At 42.2% G+C, this 21,328-nt stretch overlaps 1 protein-coding gene across 1 annotated transcript in view; it reads left to right on the forward strand.

Annotated features, from left to right (window-relative positions):
- Nucleotides 1-21,328, forward strand: part of OLA1 (Obg like ATPase 1) — a 153,449-nt gene that overhangs the window by 7,633 nt on the left and 124,488 nt on the right. The window contains exon 3 of the mRNA XM_079782405.1: nucleotides 16,947-17,090. Within this exon, the coding sequence (XP_079638531.1) occupies nucleotides 16,947-17,090 (144 nt within the window). The remainder of the gene's footprint in view (nucleotides 1-16,946; nucleotides 17,091-21,328) is intronic.

Here is a 21,328-nt window from a genome sequence, read left to right on the forward strand (position 1 = left end):
ACTTAATTTTTACAATATCCAGTTATACATAATTATTAATAACGAACTACAACGTTCGCTAATGACTGATTACTATAATCGTGTTGCATTCATTTCCCTTACTCACCTTATGTGCAGGCGCACCATTTCTCTCCACTAATATTAGTAGCGAATATTTTAGCAGCTGATTGTCACATCATTAGTCTTGGACTGACTTGTTTAGTGTGCGCAACAGGAAATATTTCGCTTTTGGAGAACAAGAAAAATAGGTTTATTTGTGTTACACTTATTAATTTGTGCAGTTATTCAGTGTCTGGTAAGTTAATGTTCAAGACTTAGCAGGGTTGGCTGGAAGTCGGGCATTTCTGTCCTCTTTTGCCTGTCCTCTTTCTCTCCTAGTGGTCTCAAGCACAATTTCTTTGTAGCATGGTGGCTAGCTCCCAAGAGAGTGAAAGTGTGGCGAAGAAAAAATATTAATTTTTATTAAAATGTTCTATTTTATGTTAATGATGATTCATTTATTTCAGCCCTTTGTATTCAGCATGTCTCTATTGAAATAAACCCACGTTTCTATGAAAATTGAAGCTTTTGTTTTTTTGTGGCCCACATAAACTTAAACCTTGTTTATTTGGCCCGTGTTAGCCTTTGAGTTTGACATGCTTGCTGTAGAGGCTTCATTCTTGATTGCTTAAAGAAATTCCCTGGAGGAAGATTATTCTCTAGGCTGCTAATACTGGTGATGAGAGCATTTTCATTTTAAAGAGCTGATAAAGTTAAGCTGCAAAACAGAGATTCCCATGTCTGTGAATGCAGAGTGACAAGCTTTTAAAACATTTTAAAATGTATGAATTCATGCATGGGTGGGGTCCCTTAGGGTGGCCTTCAGAGATTGGGCCCCGCTCGCGCCCCCAGCTTTGCAGCCCCAGCTTGCGCCCCCAGCCTTGCAGCCCTGCAGCCCCGCCTGCCACCCTGCCTTGGCCTTGGCCACCCCCTCACCTGCTCCACCATCCTGCTGTGGTCCCACTCTCATTAGGGCCCATGGGGGCCGACAGCGCCTCCACTGCCGCCCACTGCCAGCGCCACGTCACCAACGTCCACCGTGTTCTGCGCTGCCCCTGGTGGTCAGAGTCCGTCATAGTGAGCAGTAAAACTCCCGGTTGAACTGCCTGGGGGACAATATGCATATTAGGCTTTGATTATATAGGATACTAGGTGCTCAATAAGTATTTCATGCTGACCAGATTTTTTCCTAATATTTGATTATAAAAGATTTCACATATGGAAAAGCACTGAATTTTTATATGTAATAATGTTTATTATGTACATTATATACAAAGAACAAGAAACAATTATGTTTATTCCTGGGATAAACTATATTTTTATTTTATAGTTGCAAATTCTTTTTGAGAAAACTTTTTTAATTTAATAAATCTTTATTGTTCAGATTATTACAATTGTTCCTCTTTTTTTTCCCCCTTAGCTCCCCTCCACCCGTTTCCCACCCCACCCTCTGCCCTTCCACCCCAGTACAATTTTTGTCCAGTCTCTTCCTGCAACCCCCAAACCCCCTTCCCTCAGAGAATTGTCAGTCCACTCCCTTTCTATGCCCCTGATTCTATTATATTCACCAGTTTATTCTGTTCATCAGATTTTTTTATTCACTTGATTTTTAGATTCACTTGTTGATAGATATGTACTATTTGTTGTTCATAATTTTTATCTTTACCTTTTTCTTCTTCTTCCTCTTCTTAAAAAATACCTTTCAGCATTTCATATAATACTGGTTTGATGGTGATGAACTCCTTTAGCTTTTTCTTATCTGTGAAGCTCTTTATCTGCCCTTCAATTCTGAATGATAGCTTTGCTGGGTAGAGTAATCTTGGTTGTAGGTTCTTACTATTCATCACTTTGAATAATTCTTGCCACTCCCGTCTGGCCTGCATAGTTTCTGTTGAGAAATCAGCTGACAATCGTATGGGTGCTCCCTTGTAGGTAACTAACTTTTTCTCTTGCTGCTTTTATTTTATTTTATTTTTAATAAATCTTTATTGTTCAGATTATTACAATTGTTCCTCTTTTTCCCCCACATAGCTCCCCTCCACCCGGTTCCCACCCCACCCTCTGCCCTTACCTCCCCCCCACTGTCCTCATCCATAGGTGTATGATTTTTGTCCAGTCTCTTCCTGCACCCCCACACCCCTTTTCCCCTGAGAATTGTCAGTCCAATCCCTTTCTATGCTCCTGATTCTATTATATTCACCAGTTTATTCTATTCATCAGATTTTTAATTCACTTGATTTTTAGATTCACTTGTTGGTAGGTATGTATTTGTTGTCATTTTGTTGTTCATAATTTTCATCTTTACCTTTTTCTTCTTCTTCCTCTTCTTAAAGAATACCCTTCAGCATTTCATATAATCCTGGTTTGGTGGTGATGAGCTCCTTTAGCTTTTTCTTGTCTGTGAAGCTCTTTATCTGACCTTTAATTCTGAATGATAGCTTTGCTGAGTAGAGTAATCTTGGTTGTAGGTTCTTGCTGTTCATCACTTTGACTATTTCTTGCCACTCCCTCTGGCCTGCATAGTTTCTGTTGAGAAATCAGCTGACAGTCGTATGGGTGCTCCCTTGTAGGTAACTAACTATTTTTTCTCTTGCTGCTTTTAATATTCTCTCTTTGTCTTTTGCTCTTGGCATTTTAATTATGATGTGTCTTGGTGTGGTCCTCTTTGGATTCCTTTTGTTTGGGGTTCTCTGCACTTCCTGGACTTGTAAGTCTATTTCTTTCACCAGTGGGGGAAGTTTTCAGTCATTATTTCTTTAAGTAGGTTTTCAGTATCTTGCTTTCTCTCTTCTTCTGGCACCCCCATAATTCTGATGTTGGTACGCTTGAAGTTGTCCCAGAGGCTCCTTACACTACCTTCATATTTTTGGATTCTTTTTTCTTTTTACTTTTCCAGTTGAGTGTTTTTTGCTTCTTTGTATTTCAAATCTTTGACTTGATTCTTGCAATCCTCTAGTCTGCTCTTAGGTCTCTGTATAATATTTTTATTTCAGTCAGTGTATGCTTAATTTCTAGTTGGTTCTTTTTCATATCCTCAAGGGTCTCGCTAAATTTATCGGCCTTTTCTAGAAAATTCTTGAAAAACCTTATAACCGTGGTTTTGAACTCTATATCCAGTCGTTTGTTTTCTTACATTTCTTTCCTTTGTGACCTGTTTCTTTGTCTCCGCATTTTGTCTGCTTCCCTGAGTTGATAGAATGGCTTTGTGTGCTAGGTATCCTATAGGGCACGGTGGCTCAGCCTCCCCAGTTACCTGAGGTGGACACTCTTGGTGCACCCCTTTGTGGACTGTGTACAGCCTTGTTGTAGTTAAGTTTTGATTGTTGTTGGTATCACTGGGAGAATTGACCTCCAGGCCAATTGGCTGTGAGGATCAGCTGTGTCTATGCTGGGAGAACTTTTGTGTTGGAGACACCCTTATGAGACAAGACTTGCAAAAGCCTCTGTGCTCAGCTTGGATGGGGCGGAGTCTCAGGGCGGAGCAGACAGCATTGGTTTCCCGTCAGCCCTGCCTTAATCGGCCCCTGTGTCTCAGTGTCCCGTGGTAATCACTGCAAGCACTTCTGAGAGAAAGCCACCCTCGAGTTCCGCCCGCTGCTAGACAGTCCGGTTTCTCCCTGAATGAGTCTGGTCCCCAGAGTCTCGCCCAGAACTGGAGTTCAGTGCAGTAGGGAGCTTTTTGTCTCCCTCCCATTGAGAAAGCCAGGCGCGCACTCAGTTGCCCGCCCTCTCCGCGTGCAGGTCTCAGTACCTTTGCCTCCTGCAGCTCCTCTGAGTCTCAGTGTGCTTTTCTCTTTCCTTCTAGTTGTAGAATTTCCACTCAGCCATCCTTCCTGTGGTTCTGGATGATGTCCATTTTGTCTTTTAGTTGTAGTTTTGAAATTGTGTGAGGCAGCTGTTTAGGTGTTTACCTATGCCTCCATCTTGGTTTCCTCCCTAGTTGTAAATTATTAGCATTAATATCTTCCACTTATGATTATTGATTTTTTTGCAAAGAGTGCTTGCATGAACTAGTTTGAAATTGATGTGGAAGTGAAGGTACAGAGTGGTACAAATTTTAGTTTTTTAAAAAATTTTAGGTCATTTAAGGCCTTTAAAAAATGTTTGCTTTTGAAAAAACTATAGCAAAAGACAATAGTGATCTGAATGCCAAAGCTGGCACTTGTTTTAAGTAAGTACTTAACTAACTTAAACTCTGTGCCCTATTTGACATTGTCAGTAACTCCCCACCTCTCTTGCTCTTCCTTCAGTCTTTTGTTTGCTATACTTCCTGTATTTGCTCCTTAATAATAGGTTTCTGGTCTTGGTTGTCTTCTCTTTTATACTTTCTCCCTAGGTGGTCTCATCTTCCCCTGATTTTAATCATCTACTGGCTTCTATTTTCTAAATTTATACATTCGGCTCAGGTTGCATCTGAGTTCCAGATTCATGTATCTTCTCCCCTGAATATCTCCAGTTAAAAATGTCTCCACTCATCATGACTAAGGTTAAGCTCATTGCCTCGTATATTCCCTATTTTGGGTAATAATACTACTTTCCATCCAGATACTTGAGAGATTTATTTTTGTATCCTTTTCCTTCAACTCTATTTTTTCAGTAGGGCACTAAACCTATCTATTTTCTTCACATCTTCATTCCTACTCATTTCTTACTTGAAGTATTGCAGAGGCTTCTGCTTTCTTCTTTTCTCTTCTTTGTTCTGCTCCAGTCAGTGAAAGGGAAACTTTATTGAGGCCCCAGGGCCGAGGGTATTCAGGCAAGAGGTAGCCCTGCTGGCCCAGCAGGTGGTATGTGGAGGGGCCTTATTTGACCTTCTTGGGACACAGGTTGTTGGTGTGACCACCTGTCTTGTGGGAGTTGACAGCACTGGGGTGCAGGTGGGCAAAACAGTTGAGACAGGTCATATTGTCGCAGTTGTATTTCTAGGCCAGCTTATATGATTTGCAGTTATTTTTCTCCCATTCTGTAGGTTGCCTTTTTACTTGGTTAGTTGTTTCCTACAGAGGTTTTAAGTTTGTTATAGTGTCATTTTTCTATTTTTGCTTTTGTTTCCTGTGCTTCTAATATCATATCTAAGAATCTAATAGCATGACTTTCCCCCTGTTTTAGGAATTTTATAGTTTTAGATTCTGTACTTAGATCTTCAATACATTTTGAGTTAATGTTTGCATATGGTATAAGGTAAGAGTCCGAGTTCATTCTTTTGTATTTGGCTATCCAGTTTTCTCAGCACCATTTGTTGAAGAAACACTCTTTTCCCCATTGTGTGGTTTTGGAATACTTGTTAAAGGTCATTAAACCATGTATGGGAGGCTTAATTTCTGGGCTCTATTTATTCCCCTGGGCTATGTGTCTATCTTTATGCCAGTTTCACACTGTTTTGATTACTATAGTTTTGTTATATGTTTTGATATCAGGAATCATGCTATAGACTTCTGGGAAAGAATACCATGGAGGTAAAGTATTTTTTCTCGTTGCATTATAATTGAAGGATATATGATACCAACATGACATATTACTGGTGATAATAACCTTGATCACTTGGTTAAGGTGGTGTCTACCAGATTTCTTCACTGTAAAATTATCCCTTTTCCCTTTCCAAACTCTGTTCATTGGAAGCAGGTCACTAAGTCCAACCCAATGGGAAGGGAATTAAGCTCCACCTCCTGAAGGAAGAAATATTAAAGAATTTGTAGACATTTGTTAGAACCACTACAGTAAATTAATTAGTATGTGGGGGAAAGATATTTTGAGGCTATTCAAATATCCTGTTTTTCTTTTAGGTTTCCCTTACTAAATTTTATCATTCCTCAGAATGGATTTTGCCTGCAACAATTATTAGTGGTGTTTTAATGGTGATATTTTAATTCCCTTATTTGTTTTACATTTGTTATTTGGAATTCTTCTACGAGGAAGATTTGTCTTGCCCCAACATTAAAGAATTTGTAGACATTTGTTAGAACCACTACTGTAAATTAATTAATATGTGGGGGAAAGGTATTTTGAGGTTATTCAAATATCGCCTCTTATATCCCTTTGACATATCCCCATCATTTTTTCCTCCCATATTTTAAACACTAAAAGGTGTTTCAGACTAACATTGTATTTTTCCTGTCCCAGCCTTGACTCAAGGGAGCCCAGGTTTCTTTTACTGGAGAATGGTAGTTAGAAACTAAGATCCAGGCTCTAGGTATGATATGTACTGCTTTTGGCCCTTTCACTTGTTAGGACACATATGTGGTTATATTAACCCATGTATATACATATTGCTATTTATTTCTGTATCTAGCAGATAGATACTTTTTTTTCTTTCTCAACAGTTTAGTTGTAACCAAATTAAAAACATATTGAAAGAACATTGTTCTTTTTTTCACGTTTTGGATTTGTATTCTATTAATGGTTAATTCAGAGTGCTGTCGATTTGCATTGGTATCCTGACTTCCTAATACATATTATAATTTTGCATAAGGTTTTAGATAAAACACCTATTTAGTCAGATTTACTTATAACAGTAAACTATGCAATTTCAAAAATAAAGTATTTAGGTCCTACCGGAGGGGTCATACTAGTACATTAAGTCTACCACTTTTTTTTAATGCTATCATTGCTGAAATAATATTTATGTAAACCCATTCTTGCAAAAGAGAGATACATACAATTTTGAACCTCCTACTTTCAACTTTTTTTTTAAATTTCTTTATTGATTAAGGTGTCACATATTTGTCCTCATCCCCCCATTCCCATCCCCCACCCCTCCCCACGGATGCCCCCACCCCCCTGTTGTCCTTAACCATTGGTTAGGCTCGTATGCATGCACACAAGTCCTTTGGTTGATCTCTCCCTCCTACCCCCACCCTCCCCTCCCCTCCCTCTGAGGCCCGACAGTCCGATCGATGCCTCCTTGTTTCTGGGTCTGTTCTTGTTCATCAGTCTATGTTGTTCATCATTTCCCCTAGATGAGCGAGATCATGTGTTACTAGAAATATACTTATAAGAACCGAATGTGAGACGAGCAATAATAGTTATGCTGACAGGCAAATGAATCAGTCTGTACTAAGTTTCTTTCTGGACCAACAGTTCTTTTGAGACCCAATTTCAATGTCCACCAGTTCCTTATGTGTACATGTCGGCACTGACTTTTCAGCTCTGGGTGGTGGACCAATGGTGGTAATGCAGGTCCAACTCCCTCTGGTTTGGTCTCGCCCGGATCCAGGGGCACGTGGCCTCACCCGGACCCAGGTGCGTACGGCCTCACCTGGTCCCGGGATCCAGCCTCACCCGGACCCAGGGGCACGTGGCCTCTCCCGGACCCAGGGGCGCGGCCTCACCTGGACCCGGGACCCAGCCTCACCCAGTTCCAGGGGCGCACGGCCTCACTCGGACCCGGGATCCAGCTTCACCCGGACCCAGGGGTGTGCGGCCTTGCCCGGACCCGGGACCCAGCCTCACCCGGATCCAGGGGCGCGTGGCCTCGCCCGGACCCGGGACCCAGCGGGGCCTCGTCTTCTCGATCCCAATTCCTGTCGGTCAATTCCCTCTCAGCAATTCCTTCGGCCATCCTCTCAAAGCTCCGGGGCGGCTGCCGCGGAACTCGCCGGGCGGCGGGCTCGGCGAAGCTCCGGTGCGCCCGGTGCACGGCGGCGGGCCGGTCCAAGGTTGCTGCGGTGGCACTCGGGCCTGCAGCGGCGACCAGTCGCCGGGCGAGCGCACCCGGATCCGGGTCCCAGCGGGGCCCCGTCTTCCCGATCCCAACTCCCATCGATCAACCCCCTCCCAGCAACTCCTCTGGCCATTGTTCCAGATGGTGTCTGCTCTGCCCTCCAGTTGCAGTCTCAAAATTGTTGTGGTAGGCAACAATCAGGCGTCTGCCCTATGCCGCCATCTTGGTCCTCCAGAAGATTCTTAAGTAATCTTATAAATGTGGTTCTGAACACTGTGTCGTCCATTAGTTTACTTTCCTTCATCCCTTCTATTCATGACCTGCTTCGGTGTCTCCAGCTTTTGGCTGCCTCCCTATGTTGATGGAGTGGCTTTGTGTGGTCAGTGACCTATAGGGGCCAGTAGCTCAGCTTCCCCAATCTCCCTAGGTGGTCGCTCTTGGTACCCCCCTTTGTGGGCTGAGTGCAAAGTCTTGGTTTTGTTAAGCCTTGATTGCTGTTGGTACACTGGGAGGATTTGACCTCCAGTCCAATTGGCTGTGAGGATCAGCTGTGTCTACGCCGGGAGACAGCCTTATTCGACTAGACTTGCAAAATTGTAAAAGCCTCTGTGCTCAGCTTGGATGGGGCGGAGTTTCAGGGTGGAGCCTACAGCCTTGGCTTCCCGTCAGCCCCGCCCTATGAGGTTCCTGGGTCTCAGTGTCCCTCTGTACTCCCTGCAAACACCTCTGAGAGAAAAGCGCCCTGGAGCTTCGCCCGCCGCCAAACAGTCTAGTCTCTCCCCCAATGAATCTGGATTCCCAGATTCTCGCCCGGAACTGGGTTTCAGTGTAGTGAGAACTGGGGCTCAGCGTAGTCTGGCGCCTTTGTCTCCTTCCCACCAGGGCAGTCCAGCGGCACAGTCAACAGGCCATCCTCTGCGCGCATTCCCGTGTGCGCCTCCGGTGCTCTGCCCTTCGCCACTCCCCTGCGTCAACGCCTCACAGCCTAGGTTCCCCCAGCACGAGCCTGGCTTCCCAGGGTCTCGCCCGGAGCCGGGGCCCAGCGCAGCCGGAACTGGGGTTCAGCACGGTCCGGAGCCCCTGTCTCCTCCCCGCCAGGGCAATTCAGCGACACAGGCAACAGTCCGTCCTCTGCGCGCATTCACGTGCGCGCCTCCGGAGCTCTGCCTTTCGCCGCTCCTCTGTGCCTCCGCCCCACAGCCCAGATTCCCCCAGCATGAGCCTGGCTTCCCAGGGTCTCGCCCGGAACTGGGGTTCAGTGCAGTTTTAGCTGGGGTTCAGCACAATCTGGAGCTTTTATCTCCTTCCCACTAGAGAACGCCGGCCAGGCCGTCAGCTGCCCCTTCCTCTCCGGCTCCGTCCTCCCCGCACACGCGCGGGCTCGTGTCTCCGCCTGTGTCTCCATACCTCAGGCTTTTACGGCTCCTCTGATACTCCTTGTGGTTTTCTCTTTCCTTCTAGTTGTGGGCATTTCAGTCAGCCAGCTTTCCTGTGGTTCTGGATGATGTCCGTTTTGACCTTTAGTTGTATTCTTGAAATTGTTGTGCCAGGCTGCAGGTTAGGTGCTTAACCTATGCCGCCATCTTGGTTTCTCTCTTCCTACTTTCAAGTTTTAATAATAATCTCAAGGAAAAGAAAGACTTTACATGATCTAAATGTGTGTGTGTGTGTGTGTGTGTGTGTGTGTGTGTGTGTAAAACCTTCATTTCACAAAAAGCCTTATTGGCTTTTAACACTTCAGGCTTAGGCCAAAACTTTCAAATTCTTTGCTTTTGCAAGGCTTTTCTTTAATAGATTTGAATAGATCAAAATGTTTTAACTTACCACTGAAGCCTATAGTAATAATCCTTAGAAATTTTCCTTTTTTTTTCTTCTTTATTTCTTTGTACCTTTTTGTACTTACAAAGCTATTGGAAGGTATAGATGACTTTATGAAATTTAAAATCCATGTCCAGGATTAGATGATCTATGAAAATGGGGATTTGTCTTCCATTTTAGTTTGTATGTAAGAATTTTTTTGGCGTAAGAAATAATGGAACTTTTTTTTACCCTATGATATGTTTGAAGGGATAAACTTTTTTCTTTTTTATAAAACATTTTTGTCCATGTAGACAATAAAAATTGCTATACTTAATAGCCATAAATTTGAAAATAACTTCATAAATTCCTTGCAGTCTTTTTGCATTTCAATTACTATGACTGTGGTAATAGCAGTGAGCACACTGCTATAGTTTTTAAAAAAAATAATGTACAAAAATACAGCTACACTTTTTTTTTTGTCCCCTCCCTCATTCGAAAAAGGCACAAGTGTTCTATAATGTTTGGATTAATATATTTAAATTTTGTTTTAGTACTTTTTTGGTAACATTATTGTGTAATGTTATTATTACAGGTATATCCTATAAATAAAAGGCTAATAGGCTAATATGCAAATTGACTGAACGGCGGAAAGACTGGTAGCTATGATGCACACTGACCGCCAGGGGGCAGATGCTCAAAGCAGAAGCTGCCTCCTGGTGATCAGTTCCACTCAGCCAGAAGCCGGGCTCACAGCTGGCGAGTGCAGTGGTAGTAGCAGGAGCCTCTCCCGCCTCCCCAGCAGTGCTAAGGATGTCCGACTGCCGAGGGGACCCAAGCCATCAGTCGGACATACCCCAAGGGCTCCTGGACTGCGAGAGGGCACAGACCGGGCTGAGGGCCCCCCCGCCCCCGCTGAGTACACTAATTTCATGCACCGGGCCTCTAGTAATCCTACCTAATAAAAGAGTAATATGCTAATTGATCTACCTTCGCTACGGCCACAGCCAGTCAGGGCGCTATGCAAATTAACCCAGCAAAGATGGCAGCCCCCATGCGCTGCCCCACCCCCCCATTACTGAGGGACCCAGACGGTGGCTGGCGCGGGGGCTGCTACCGCTTGGATCGCGATCGCTGAGCAGGACCCGGGTGGCCGGCGGCGCGGGGCGGGGGTGATCGCTGAGCGGGACTCGGGCGGCCTGCTGCGCGGGGCGGGGGCGATCGCTGAGAGGGACCCGGGCGGCCGGCGGGGTGGGGCAGGGCAGCAGCAGCGCCCGCCCCGCGCCGCAGCTCCCATTGTGATCGCTGAGAGGAAAACTGGTCCTGGCAGGAAAACTGGTGCTGGCAGCCAGGTGAAGGAAGGTCTATTGCACGAATCTTTGTGCAGTGGGCCTCTAGTATATAAATAAGGACCCATGGACTATTCTGGCAACTTAAGTATCACTTTTTTTTTTGTGGTAAGGGGAATAAGATATGGGGAGTGGGCCCATTTATGTCACCATTTACTTCACATTTTTGTAGTTTTCCCTCTTGGGAGAAATATCCTAAGGATTCTGGTTGTGTTCTTGAGGTCCTCTTAAGTTTCCTCTGAACCCTTTGCTGGGTTCTCTGTCCTCCACCATCAGCTTTCCATGAGTGTAAAGCCTCTTTTTCTGCCTAGAATGGGCATAAGGTTTCTAGGGTAAAAGGCTGTAGAGGTCAGAGCACTTCTTTGAGACTTTTTTCAAACATTTTCAGATTCCTAGCCCCTTCAGATGGCTTCTGTATTCTGCATGTATATGGCTTTTCTAGTTCTGGGTGAGAATTCTAATCTCCAGTTAGCTTTTGCATCTCACCCAGAAGCAGAATTTCTTTCCTCCCCCAGTTTTTAAAAAAAATCTGGTTATTTGTCTACAGAATTTTCCAAAGTCTGAATTTTGTTGATTGCATCTATGTGGTATCATTTAATATGTTCTTGTGTCCTCTTTATTTCCTGTAAAGTGGTAGAAACATCTACTAGTAAAGGCTTGATCAGATTAATATCAGATAATTTTTGATCGGATAATTTTGTCAAGAGTACATGAATGATGATATATATACTTGTATTGTTAGGAGGCACTATTTTCCCCCTCTTTTTTTTTATTTAAATATATTTTATTGATTTTTTAATAAAGAGAGGAAAGGAGAGGGAGAGAAAGTTAGAAACATCGATGAGAGAGAAACATCAATCAGCTGTCTTCTGCATACCCCCTACTGGGGATGTGCCCGAAACCAAGGTACATGCCCTTGACCGGAATCGAACCTGGGACCTTTCAGTCCGCAGGCCGACGCTCTATCCACTGAGCCAAACCGGTTTCGGCTTTCCCCCTCTTTTTGCAGTATTAACTATCATTGGTGATCATTACCCAGTTCCATTAATTCCTTAGGCGTTGCAGAATGGTAATAGTCTTAAGTTTTTTATTTTTTTTATTTATTGCCTAGACTATGTTTATAAAATAATATCACTATCAACTCTTTGTTACCCTAAAAGTGTAGCATCACCTAGCATCCTTAAAAGGTGGTCAGAGAGGATTTTTGTTTTGTTAAGGATTATTATCAATTCATGGATATAAAGTTACTGTTGACCTTTGAACAACAAGGGTCTGAGGGGGTAGGCATAGTTAGAAGGACCCACCCTGGCACAGTTGAAAATCTGCCTCTAATTTAAATTGGCCCTCTACATAATTTAAATTGGCCCTCTGCATAATTTAAATTGGCCCTCTGCAGATACCCAACTTCGGATTGAAAATTGATTTGTTACTGTTTATTGTAGCTATTCTTATTGATGCTCAGATTGATCCATTTTGGCCAACAGGCCTATTCAAATAGGCTCCAGAGTGCTTTTGATAGGATTCTAAGGCCTTTAACAATTTCCTTGTTTTCCCTTGGGAAAAATCGTTTGAGACTCATCCATAATAATAAAAGCATAATATGCTAATTAGACCAGACAGCCAAACGACCTTCCAGATGTCCTTCTGGACGACCTTCTGGACGAAGCCGGGGCTGCGAGGGCCAAGGCAAGCCACCGTGGCTGTGAGGGCCGAGCCCCTTGCACAAATTTCGTGCATCGCGCCTCTAGTGTTGTTTATTTCTGATCCCAGACTTGGTATTAGCCAGTTCTCCAAGAAGTCCAGATTATTTTTAATGGGTATGGTATTTACAGATCATAGTCCTGAGTGTGAGTTCTCTTTTTAAAAATTATCTGTCCTATTATATGTGTTAATCTTTAAAATTGTGTTAAGCTTTGTCTTTTTGGAAGTAAATGAACTATAACTTTATAAATATACAGATTATTTTAAATTAAGTACTGTGACATTTATATTAACAGGATTGAAACAAAAATCTAGCTATATAGCCCTGCTGATGTGGCTCAGTACTATGAACCAGGAGGTCAGTTTGATTCTGGTCAGGGCACATGCCCATATTGTAGGCTTGCTCCCAGTAGGGGGCATGCAGGAGGCAGCAGATTGATGATTCTCTCTCATCATTGATGCTTCTATCTCTCTCTCCCTTTCCCTGAAATCAATAAAAAAAAAAATATATATATATATATAAAGAGTCCAATGCTTTAAAAAAAAATCTAGCTCTGTGGAAACAAGTGATGTCATCTTAATTATCATCCTAGGGTTCTGGAATTGTTAGCAGGCTCTTAGAGGCTGCCAGTATAAATTCTACAACAGTCAATATTATTGAGTAGGTTGTTAGCTGAGGCTGAATCTAGCCCAGTGGTTCTAAAACCCGACTTTACATCTGCATCACCTGAGATATTTTTAAAATATTAGGGCCTATACCAGGTCTTGAAAGAGGCCTGGTAATGGCATGCCTTTACGTTCTCAGCTGATTCTGTTATAGGCAGGCATTTGAAAGCTACTGGTTTGACCAATGGTGCTCTAAGCAACCAGTAATGATTTAAGTGGCTATTTTATCCTACGTTTCTACATTTTTCTGAAATGTTTTGTCTGAACGCGATATAAGAAGCAATAAGAGCAATATTTAAAGACCTATAGGCAGTTTTAAGTATCTTGTTTCCAAACATGCTTCTCACCAGTAATATTTAGATAAGCTTTGATTATTGGCTTTTGTTCTTTACTCTCTTATAAGATTCTCAGTTTTTTTAAAAAAGGTCTGATTCTTTGGTTTAAAAGTTCAGTCTAATGAGTTAACTTAGTGTGAGTTAATTTCTCCTGAAAAATGTACTGGTAGGCTTACATCTCATATTACTAGACATTTTTATGTTAAAAAATTTTGGAAAAGAAAATAATAATTATCCATAATCCCACCATCCTAGCACAACCATTTTATTTTTGAATATTCTTTTGTTATCAAATTTAGTCTATATGCAAACATTTTTACATAATCATGTCTAGCTGGAGTTAGCAAGCACCAGTCTCACAATTCTCATATAATCCTTTACTTTCTCAATTTCTCCAGTTAAATAAAAATTAAATGATATTAATTTTTATTTTAAATTATCATGTGTGTTCTGTTTTTGGAGCAAGGAAGGAAAAGTCACTATAATGTGTCTATTACTGATGAAATTGAAAAGTAGTACAAAACAGATTAACAAACCTTTAAAATTCCATTTTTAAAAATTTTAATCTTTTTTTGGCACTGCAATTATATTTTTATTTATTTTTTAAATATTTGTTTTTATTGATTTTTTTTATAGAGAGAAAAAGGGAGATGGGGAGAGAGAGAGAGAGAAATATTGATGAGAAAGAAAACATCTTTTGGCTGTCTCCTGCAAGCCCCTATTGGGGATTGAACTGTATCCTGGGCATGTGCCCTGACTGGGAAACCAACCAGCAACTTCTCGGTGCATGGGATGGCACTCAGTCAACTGAGGCACACCAGCTAGGGCTCATATTTTTAAAAATGTGGTTGGTGTAGCCCAGCCAGTGTGGCTCAGTGGTTGAGTGTGGACCTATGAACCGGGAGGTTGTGGTTCGATTTCTGCTTGAGGCATATGTCTGAGTTGTGGGCTCAATCCCTGGTGTGGGGTGTGCAGGAAGCAGTCAGTCAATGATCCTCTGTCATCATTGATGTTTCTATCTCTCCCTCTCTGAAATCAATTAAAAAAATCCTCTCTAATAAAATGGTAATATGCAAATTAACCATCACTCCACTACACAAGCCACGCCCACCAGCCAAGCCACACCCACCAGCCAATCAGGGCGAGTATGCAAATTAACCCCAATCCAAGATGGCTACAGCCACAGAGAGCAAGGTTTCCCAGGTAACAGAGTAAGCCAAGCTTTCTGCCAGCCGTTGCAGGCCTAAGCCTCCACTCAAGCTACAAAGTTTCAATTATAGAAGGTAAACAAATTCAAACAAATGGCGGCAGAATGGAGCTTGAGAGAGCAGGCCAGGGTTGCCGGTGGCAACAGGGGAAGCAAAGCTTTCCGCACACCCTGGCCGGGCTCACCCGCTTAAGGCTACAAAGTTTCAATTGTAGAAGGTGAATTAACTGCCACAGAAGTGGCTGCCGGAGCCCCAGGCTTGGCTCCGCTCCAGGCTACAAAGTTTCAATTGTAGAAGGAAAATAAATTCCAGATACCAGGGCCTCCCCTTGGGTTGCCAGGGGGCGTGGCCGGCCTGCAAACCACCACAGGCCCCTCGCTCAGGCCACCCCACACCCTAAGGGAACCCCCACCCTTATCTGTGACACCCTTCAGGGCAAACCAGCTGGCCCCCAACCATGCACCAGGCCTCTATCCTATCTAATAAAAGAATAATATACAGATTGATCATCACTGCAACACACAATATAGCTGCCCCCATGTGGTCAAAGATCCTGCCCCTATGTGGACACAAGATGGCCACCACAAGATGGCCAGCAGGAGAGGGCAGTTGGGAGGCACCCGGCCTGCAAGGGAGGGCAGTTGAGAGGGACCAGGCTTGCAAGGGAGGGCAGTTGGAGGTAATCAACCCTGCAGGAGAGGGCAGTTAGGGGTGACCAGGCTGGCAGAGGAGGGAAGTTGGGGGCAAACAGGCTGGCAGGAGAGCAGTTAAGCATCAACCAGGCTGGCAGCAGAGTGGTTAGGGGGTGATCAGGCTGGCAGGCAGAAGCGGTTAGGGGCAATTAGGAAGGCAGGCAGGCAAGCAGTTGGGAGCCAGCAGTCCTGGATTGTGAGAGGGATGTCCGACTGCCCGTTTAGGCCCGATCCAGGAGGGATGTCCGACTGCCCGTTTAGGCCCGATCCTGGATCGGGCCTAAACGGGCAGTTGGACATCGGGCCTAAACGGGCAGTTGGACATCCCTCCAGGAGTCCCAGATTGGAGAGGGTACAGGCTGGGCTGAGGGACAACCCCCCGCCGTGCATGAATTTCATGCACCGGGCTTCTAGTATATATATATATATCCTACATAATAAAATGGTAATATGTAAATTACCATCACTCCGCTACGCCCACGATTGGGCCAGCAGGAGGCGCAGGGGGCGGGACTCAGGGTGGCCGGGGTAGCTGATTGGGCCAGCAGGACGCTGAGCTGGCGCCGCGAGCTCAGCGTCTGCGCCATGGCTGCGCCGGAGGCTTTCGGAAGGCCTGGTGCACCAGCGGATAGACAGCCAGCTCCCCTGCGATCAAAAGCCAAAGTGGGGGAGCTGGCTGTCTGTCTGCTCCGGCACAAGGCCTTTCGAAAGCCTCCGCCGGAGGCTTTCGGAAGGCCTGGTGCACCAGCGGACAGCCAGCCAGCTGGTGCACCAGGTGCATGATTAAATCATGCACTGGGCCTCTAGTATATATATATAAATAAAATGTGGCTGGTATTGATATGAGTTGGCATTCTCTGAGCATGTATTACCTGATAAAAATCAGATAATTAGAAAATTATCAACCAACTTATTATTAATAGATGTTAAAATTTGTTATACCTTGAAAAAATTCACATTTTGACTTTCATAATTCACAATTCTAGACTTAGCAGTAATCCTTATGTACTAATAATTAGAAGGAAGTCCGAGTTCTAATCTCCCATTTTCTATTAGACAATTAGCATCTAGTTCCCAATTCAGAATGCTTGGGAAGTGATTGACCTAACTAGATACACATCTATCTACATTTATGCTAGAGAAGATTATATTAGATATAGGTGAAGTGATAAATTGGTACTACCAGGTACTTTAGGAATTAAATAGATTTGTGGTATGATATGGGACTAGCTATCATTTATAACAAAGATTCTTTGGGAAAATGCTTTTCAAGTTCCAAATACACTGAGATAGGAACATAACCTAATTATACATCATGAGCAGCATTGTTGTAAATTTTATTAATTTCTGTTAGTAAAATTGTATTCTTCCTCCTCACCTGCATCCCAGATTGGTTTTATAAATCCTCATAAATCTTAATTGAGCATTGAAATTAGAGAGATAATTTTTTTTACCAGTGTTAGCCTAAGAATTGATTCAGTTGTTTTTATTCATTTTAGGAAATCTACATTCTTCAATGTATTAACCAATAGTCAGGCTTCAGCAGAGAACTTCCCGTTCTGCACTATTGATCCCAATGAGAGCAGAGTACCTGTGCCAGATGAAAGGTTTGATTTTCTTTGCCAGTACCACAAACCAGTAAGGTAAGAAAATCTTTATGCCATTTTTTATTTGGTCGCCCTGTATAAACTGACTAAATATCTGTTAGTGATATATTTAAAATCATGTAGAAAGTTTTATTTCCCAAAATTAATATAGCAGTATAGTTTTGGGTTGCAAAGTAAAGCAGAGCGTGGACAAGGGTGAAGAAGGATACATCTGGTTGTTAACAATTACAGTTATTTTTTTCTGGGGAATATCAAGTAGAGAAAGTAACTAATCTTATATGATTTCATTTATGTAAAATTATACACATATGTGTATATTCATAGGAAAATGTATGCAATGAAGATAGAAAATTAATTGATGTTTATCTCTGGGTAATAGAATTTTAAGGTGATTTTTACTTCATTTCTTAAATTCCTCTGTATTTGAAATTTGTATAACAAGTATGAATTATTTCTTTAATTATAAAAAATAAGATAATACAGGTTTTTTGTAGGAGGTTCAAACAATATGGAAATGTATAAAGAGAGGAATAAAGGTCACCTATACTTTTACCTTGATATAATAAACTAGAGGCCCGTTGCACAAAGATTCATGCAAGAATAGGCCTTCCTTCCCCTGGCTGCCGGCACCGGTTTTCCTCCAGCAACCGGGACCCAGGCCTTCGCACTGGCTGCTGCCTTCTGCCTTCACTCTGGCCGGAGTCTTCACTCTGGCCGGAGCCTTCAGTCTTTGCTCTGACCAGAGTGCCGCTCCTGTAGCTCCCTCTGCCCCCACTCTCCCCCTCATAGCAGGCATCCTGCCCTGCCCGGCCGCTCCACACATGTGTATGCAAATTAAACCTGCCAGCTATGTTGGGTTAATTTGCATATCCACTCTTGATTGGCTGGTGGGCGTCATGGAGGTATGATCAATTTGCATATTTCTCTTTTATTAGTGTAGATACTTTGGAGGTATATTTTTCCATTTTCCCCTGAATGTGCACATGTACTTACAGAAATAGGATACTTTTTTACTTGGGGTATTATTAATCTTTTTCTAGATTAAAAAACATGAAATAAACCATAATTGTTATATAAATATACACTATCTTTCCTTTTATTGAGAATTTAGTTTGATTTTAGCTTTACATTATTTTGAATAAATCCCAAGTTTTTGTCTCCAGCTCTGAATTCTGCTGAACTCTAGACATGTATCTAACTGCCTTCTTGATATTGACACTTGGGTGACTAATATAGGTGCCTCATATTTGACATATCCAAAATGGACCTCTTGATTTCACTCTGCCTGTGTCACAATAGTTCTTCCTCAAGACATTTATAATTCATTAAGTGGCACTATTATTTTTCTAGTTGCTCAAGTCTAAACTCAAGATTTATCCTTGATTCCTCTTTTTTCTCCCCTACATTCAATCTATCAGTAATTCCTATGAGTTCTAACTACAAAATATATACCAAATTCATTTACTTCTCCAACTTCCATCCACTAGTTTTAGCATTAATTGATTTCATTTATTTATTTATTTATTTATTATTTTTTTTTAATTAAGGAATTATATGTATACATATCTTACCATTGCCCCCCCACCCCACTCCCATACAATGCCCTCACCCCCCCAGAGTTTTGTGTCCATTGGTTATGCTTATATGCTTGCATACAAGTCCTTCGGTTGATCTCTTATCTCCCCCACCTCTCCCTAACCTTCCCACTGTAATTTGACCTTCTGTTTGATGCTTTACTGTCTCTGTATCTATCTTTTTGTTCAACAGCTTATAATTTTCTTTATTATCCATAGATGAGTGAGATCATGTGGTATTTTTCTTTCATGGACTGGCTTATTTCACTTAGCATGATGTTCTCCAATTCCATCCAGGTTGCTGCAAATGGTAGGAATTCCTTCTTTTTTATGGCAGCATAGTATTCCATTGTGTAGATGTACCATAGTTTTCTGATCCAGTCATCTGCTGATGGGCACCTAGGCTGTTTCCAAATCTTTGCTATTGTAAATTGTGCTGCTATGAACATAGGGGTGCATACTAGTATATCCTTTCTAATTGGTGTTTCCAGTTTCTTAGGATATATATCCTAGGAGTGGGATTACTGGGTCAAAGGGAAGTTCCATCTTTAATTTTTGAGGAAACTCCATACTGTTCTCCACAGTGGCTGCACCAGTCTGCATTCCCACCAGCAGTGCAAGGGGGTTCCTTTTTCTCCACATCCTCTCCAGCACTTGTCGTTTGTTGATTTGTTGATGATAGCCATTCTGACAGGTGTGAGATGGTACCTCATTGTTGTTTTGATTTGCATCTCTCAGATGATTAGTGACTTTGAGCATGTTTTCATATGTCTCTTGGCCTTCTGTCTTCTTTCGAAAGATGTCTATTTAGGTCTGTTGCCCATTTTTTTATTGGATCATTTATCTTCCTTTTATTAAGTTGTATAAGCTGCCTGTAGATGTTGGAGATTAAACCTTTATCAGTGATAACATTTGCAAATATGTTCTCCCATACAGTGGGATTTCTTGTTGTTTTGTTAATAGTTTCTTTCATTAATTGATTTTTTGATTATTACTCTGATGATTGTCACATAGTGATTTTGTAATTCTATAATTTCTTCTTCATTTATTAGTTGGCATTCATTCTATAAGGAAGTGCTTTCTTCTCTTTATTTATTCATATCAGTGTTAATCAGTTACAACCTATCACAGTCATTGAGCTCAAATTTTAAGGTGACTTTGGTATCCTTTTTATTTTTAAATGATTTCAAATTTATATAAACCTGCAGAATTACACTTAGAATGCTTATATACCCTTCATGTAAATTTCTCCAAACCTTTGAGAATAAAGTCACAGACTTGATGCCACATTGCACTTCAGTTCTTCAGTTTGTATTTATGAAATACAGACACTCTTCTACATAACCACAGTATATCCATCAAAATCTGGACATTAACATTGATCGAATATTACCATCTTAATTCACCAGTTCCATTTAGATTTCTCCAGTTGTCCCAATAATGTGCTTTATAATGTAGCCAATCTCTTGATCCTAATGGGTTGTCTCCCGATTTGGACCCTGGATAGAGCCCTAGCTACTATTGCACTGCCTTCTCTCTCCATTCTGTCTCTCTCCTTGAGTGGGCCCTTGCCATTGCCAGACTATGATCATGTGACATGGCTGAAAATTTTCAGAAACATGAAGAGAATAATTTTTAAGCTCTTGGACTTAAAATTTGTTGAAATTTTAGGCAATGAGGGAATTAATTTCTTAAAATTTCCCCTGGCTTTCCCTTTAGTAATGAACATTGACTAAATACCTTTATGGATTTTGGCCTCTGTGGTCAAGCAAATAAAAAATTGACAGTGATTCAAACTATTTTTTCTTACTACCCAAAACTTTTCTTTTATATTGTGAGATTTTAGTTTTTTGTTCTTTTTTTAATCTTCACCTGAGGATATGTTTTTATTGATTTTTTAGAGAGAGGAACAGAGAAACACTGATCAGTTGCCTTCCATATATACCCTGACCAGGGATTGAACCTGCAACCTAGGTATATGCCCTGACTGGGAGTTGAACTTTCAACCTTTAGGTGTATGGGATGACGTTCCAAACAACTGAGCCACCTGGCCAGGGCTTAGATTTTTTTGATGAAGGAATATCCTATTCAACCTGTTTCTATTGAAGTAAAACATATAAATATTTTTAGTATTCTGCGTTCATTATATTATAGTGATTAAAAAGATTTTTAGCCTTATTGTTTTAGTCTCAAGAAAGTTTAATAAGAACATATTTTTCTCAAATAGTCATGAAATTATCTGTATAGTCATCAAATATCCTTGAATTAGTACTTAAGCTTTTTTTTAAACACATTTTTACTAGAGGCCCAGTGCACAAATTTGTGCACCAGTGGAGTCCCTCAGCCTGGCCTGCGGGATCAGGTTACATCCTCCAAAGGGTCCTGGATTGTGAGAGGGTGCAGGCCAGGCCGAGGGACACAGGAGGTTGGCCAGCTGGGCAGGGACCGCAGGAGGGCTCCAGGGCATGTCTGGCCCATCTTGCTCAATCCTTATCGGCCGGACCTCAGCAGCAAGCTAACCTACCAGTCAGAGCATCTGTCCCCTAGTGGTCAGTGTATGTCATAGCAACTGGTCGACTGGTCAACCAGTTGACTGTCTGCCCCCTGGTGGTCAGTGCACGTCATAGCGAGCGGTTGAGCGGCTTTAGCATATCATTAGCATAATATGCTTTGATTGGTTGAACAGATGACTGGACACTT

Source organism: Cnephaeus nilssonii (assembly GCF_951640355.1).
Source record: "Cnephaeus nilssonii genome assembly, chromosome: 10".
Classification (NCBI taxonomy): Eukaryota; Metazoa; Chordata; class Mammalia; order Chiroptera; family Vespertilionidae; genus Cnephaeus; species Cnephaeus nilssonii.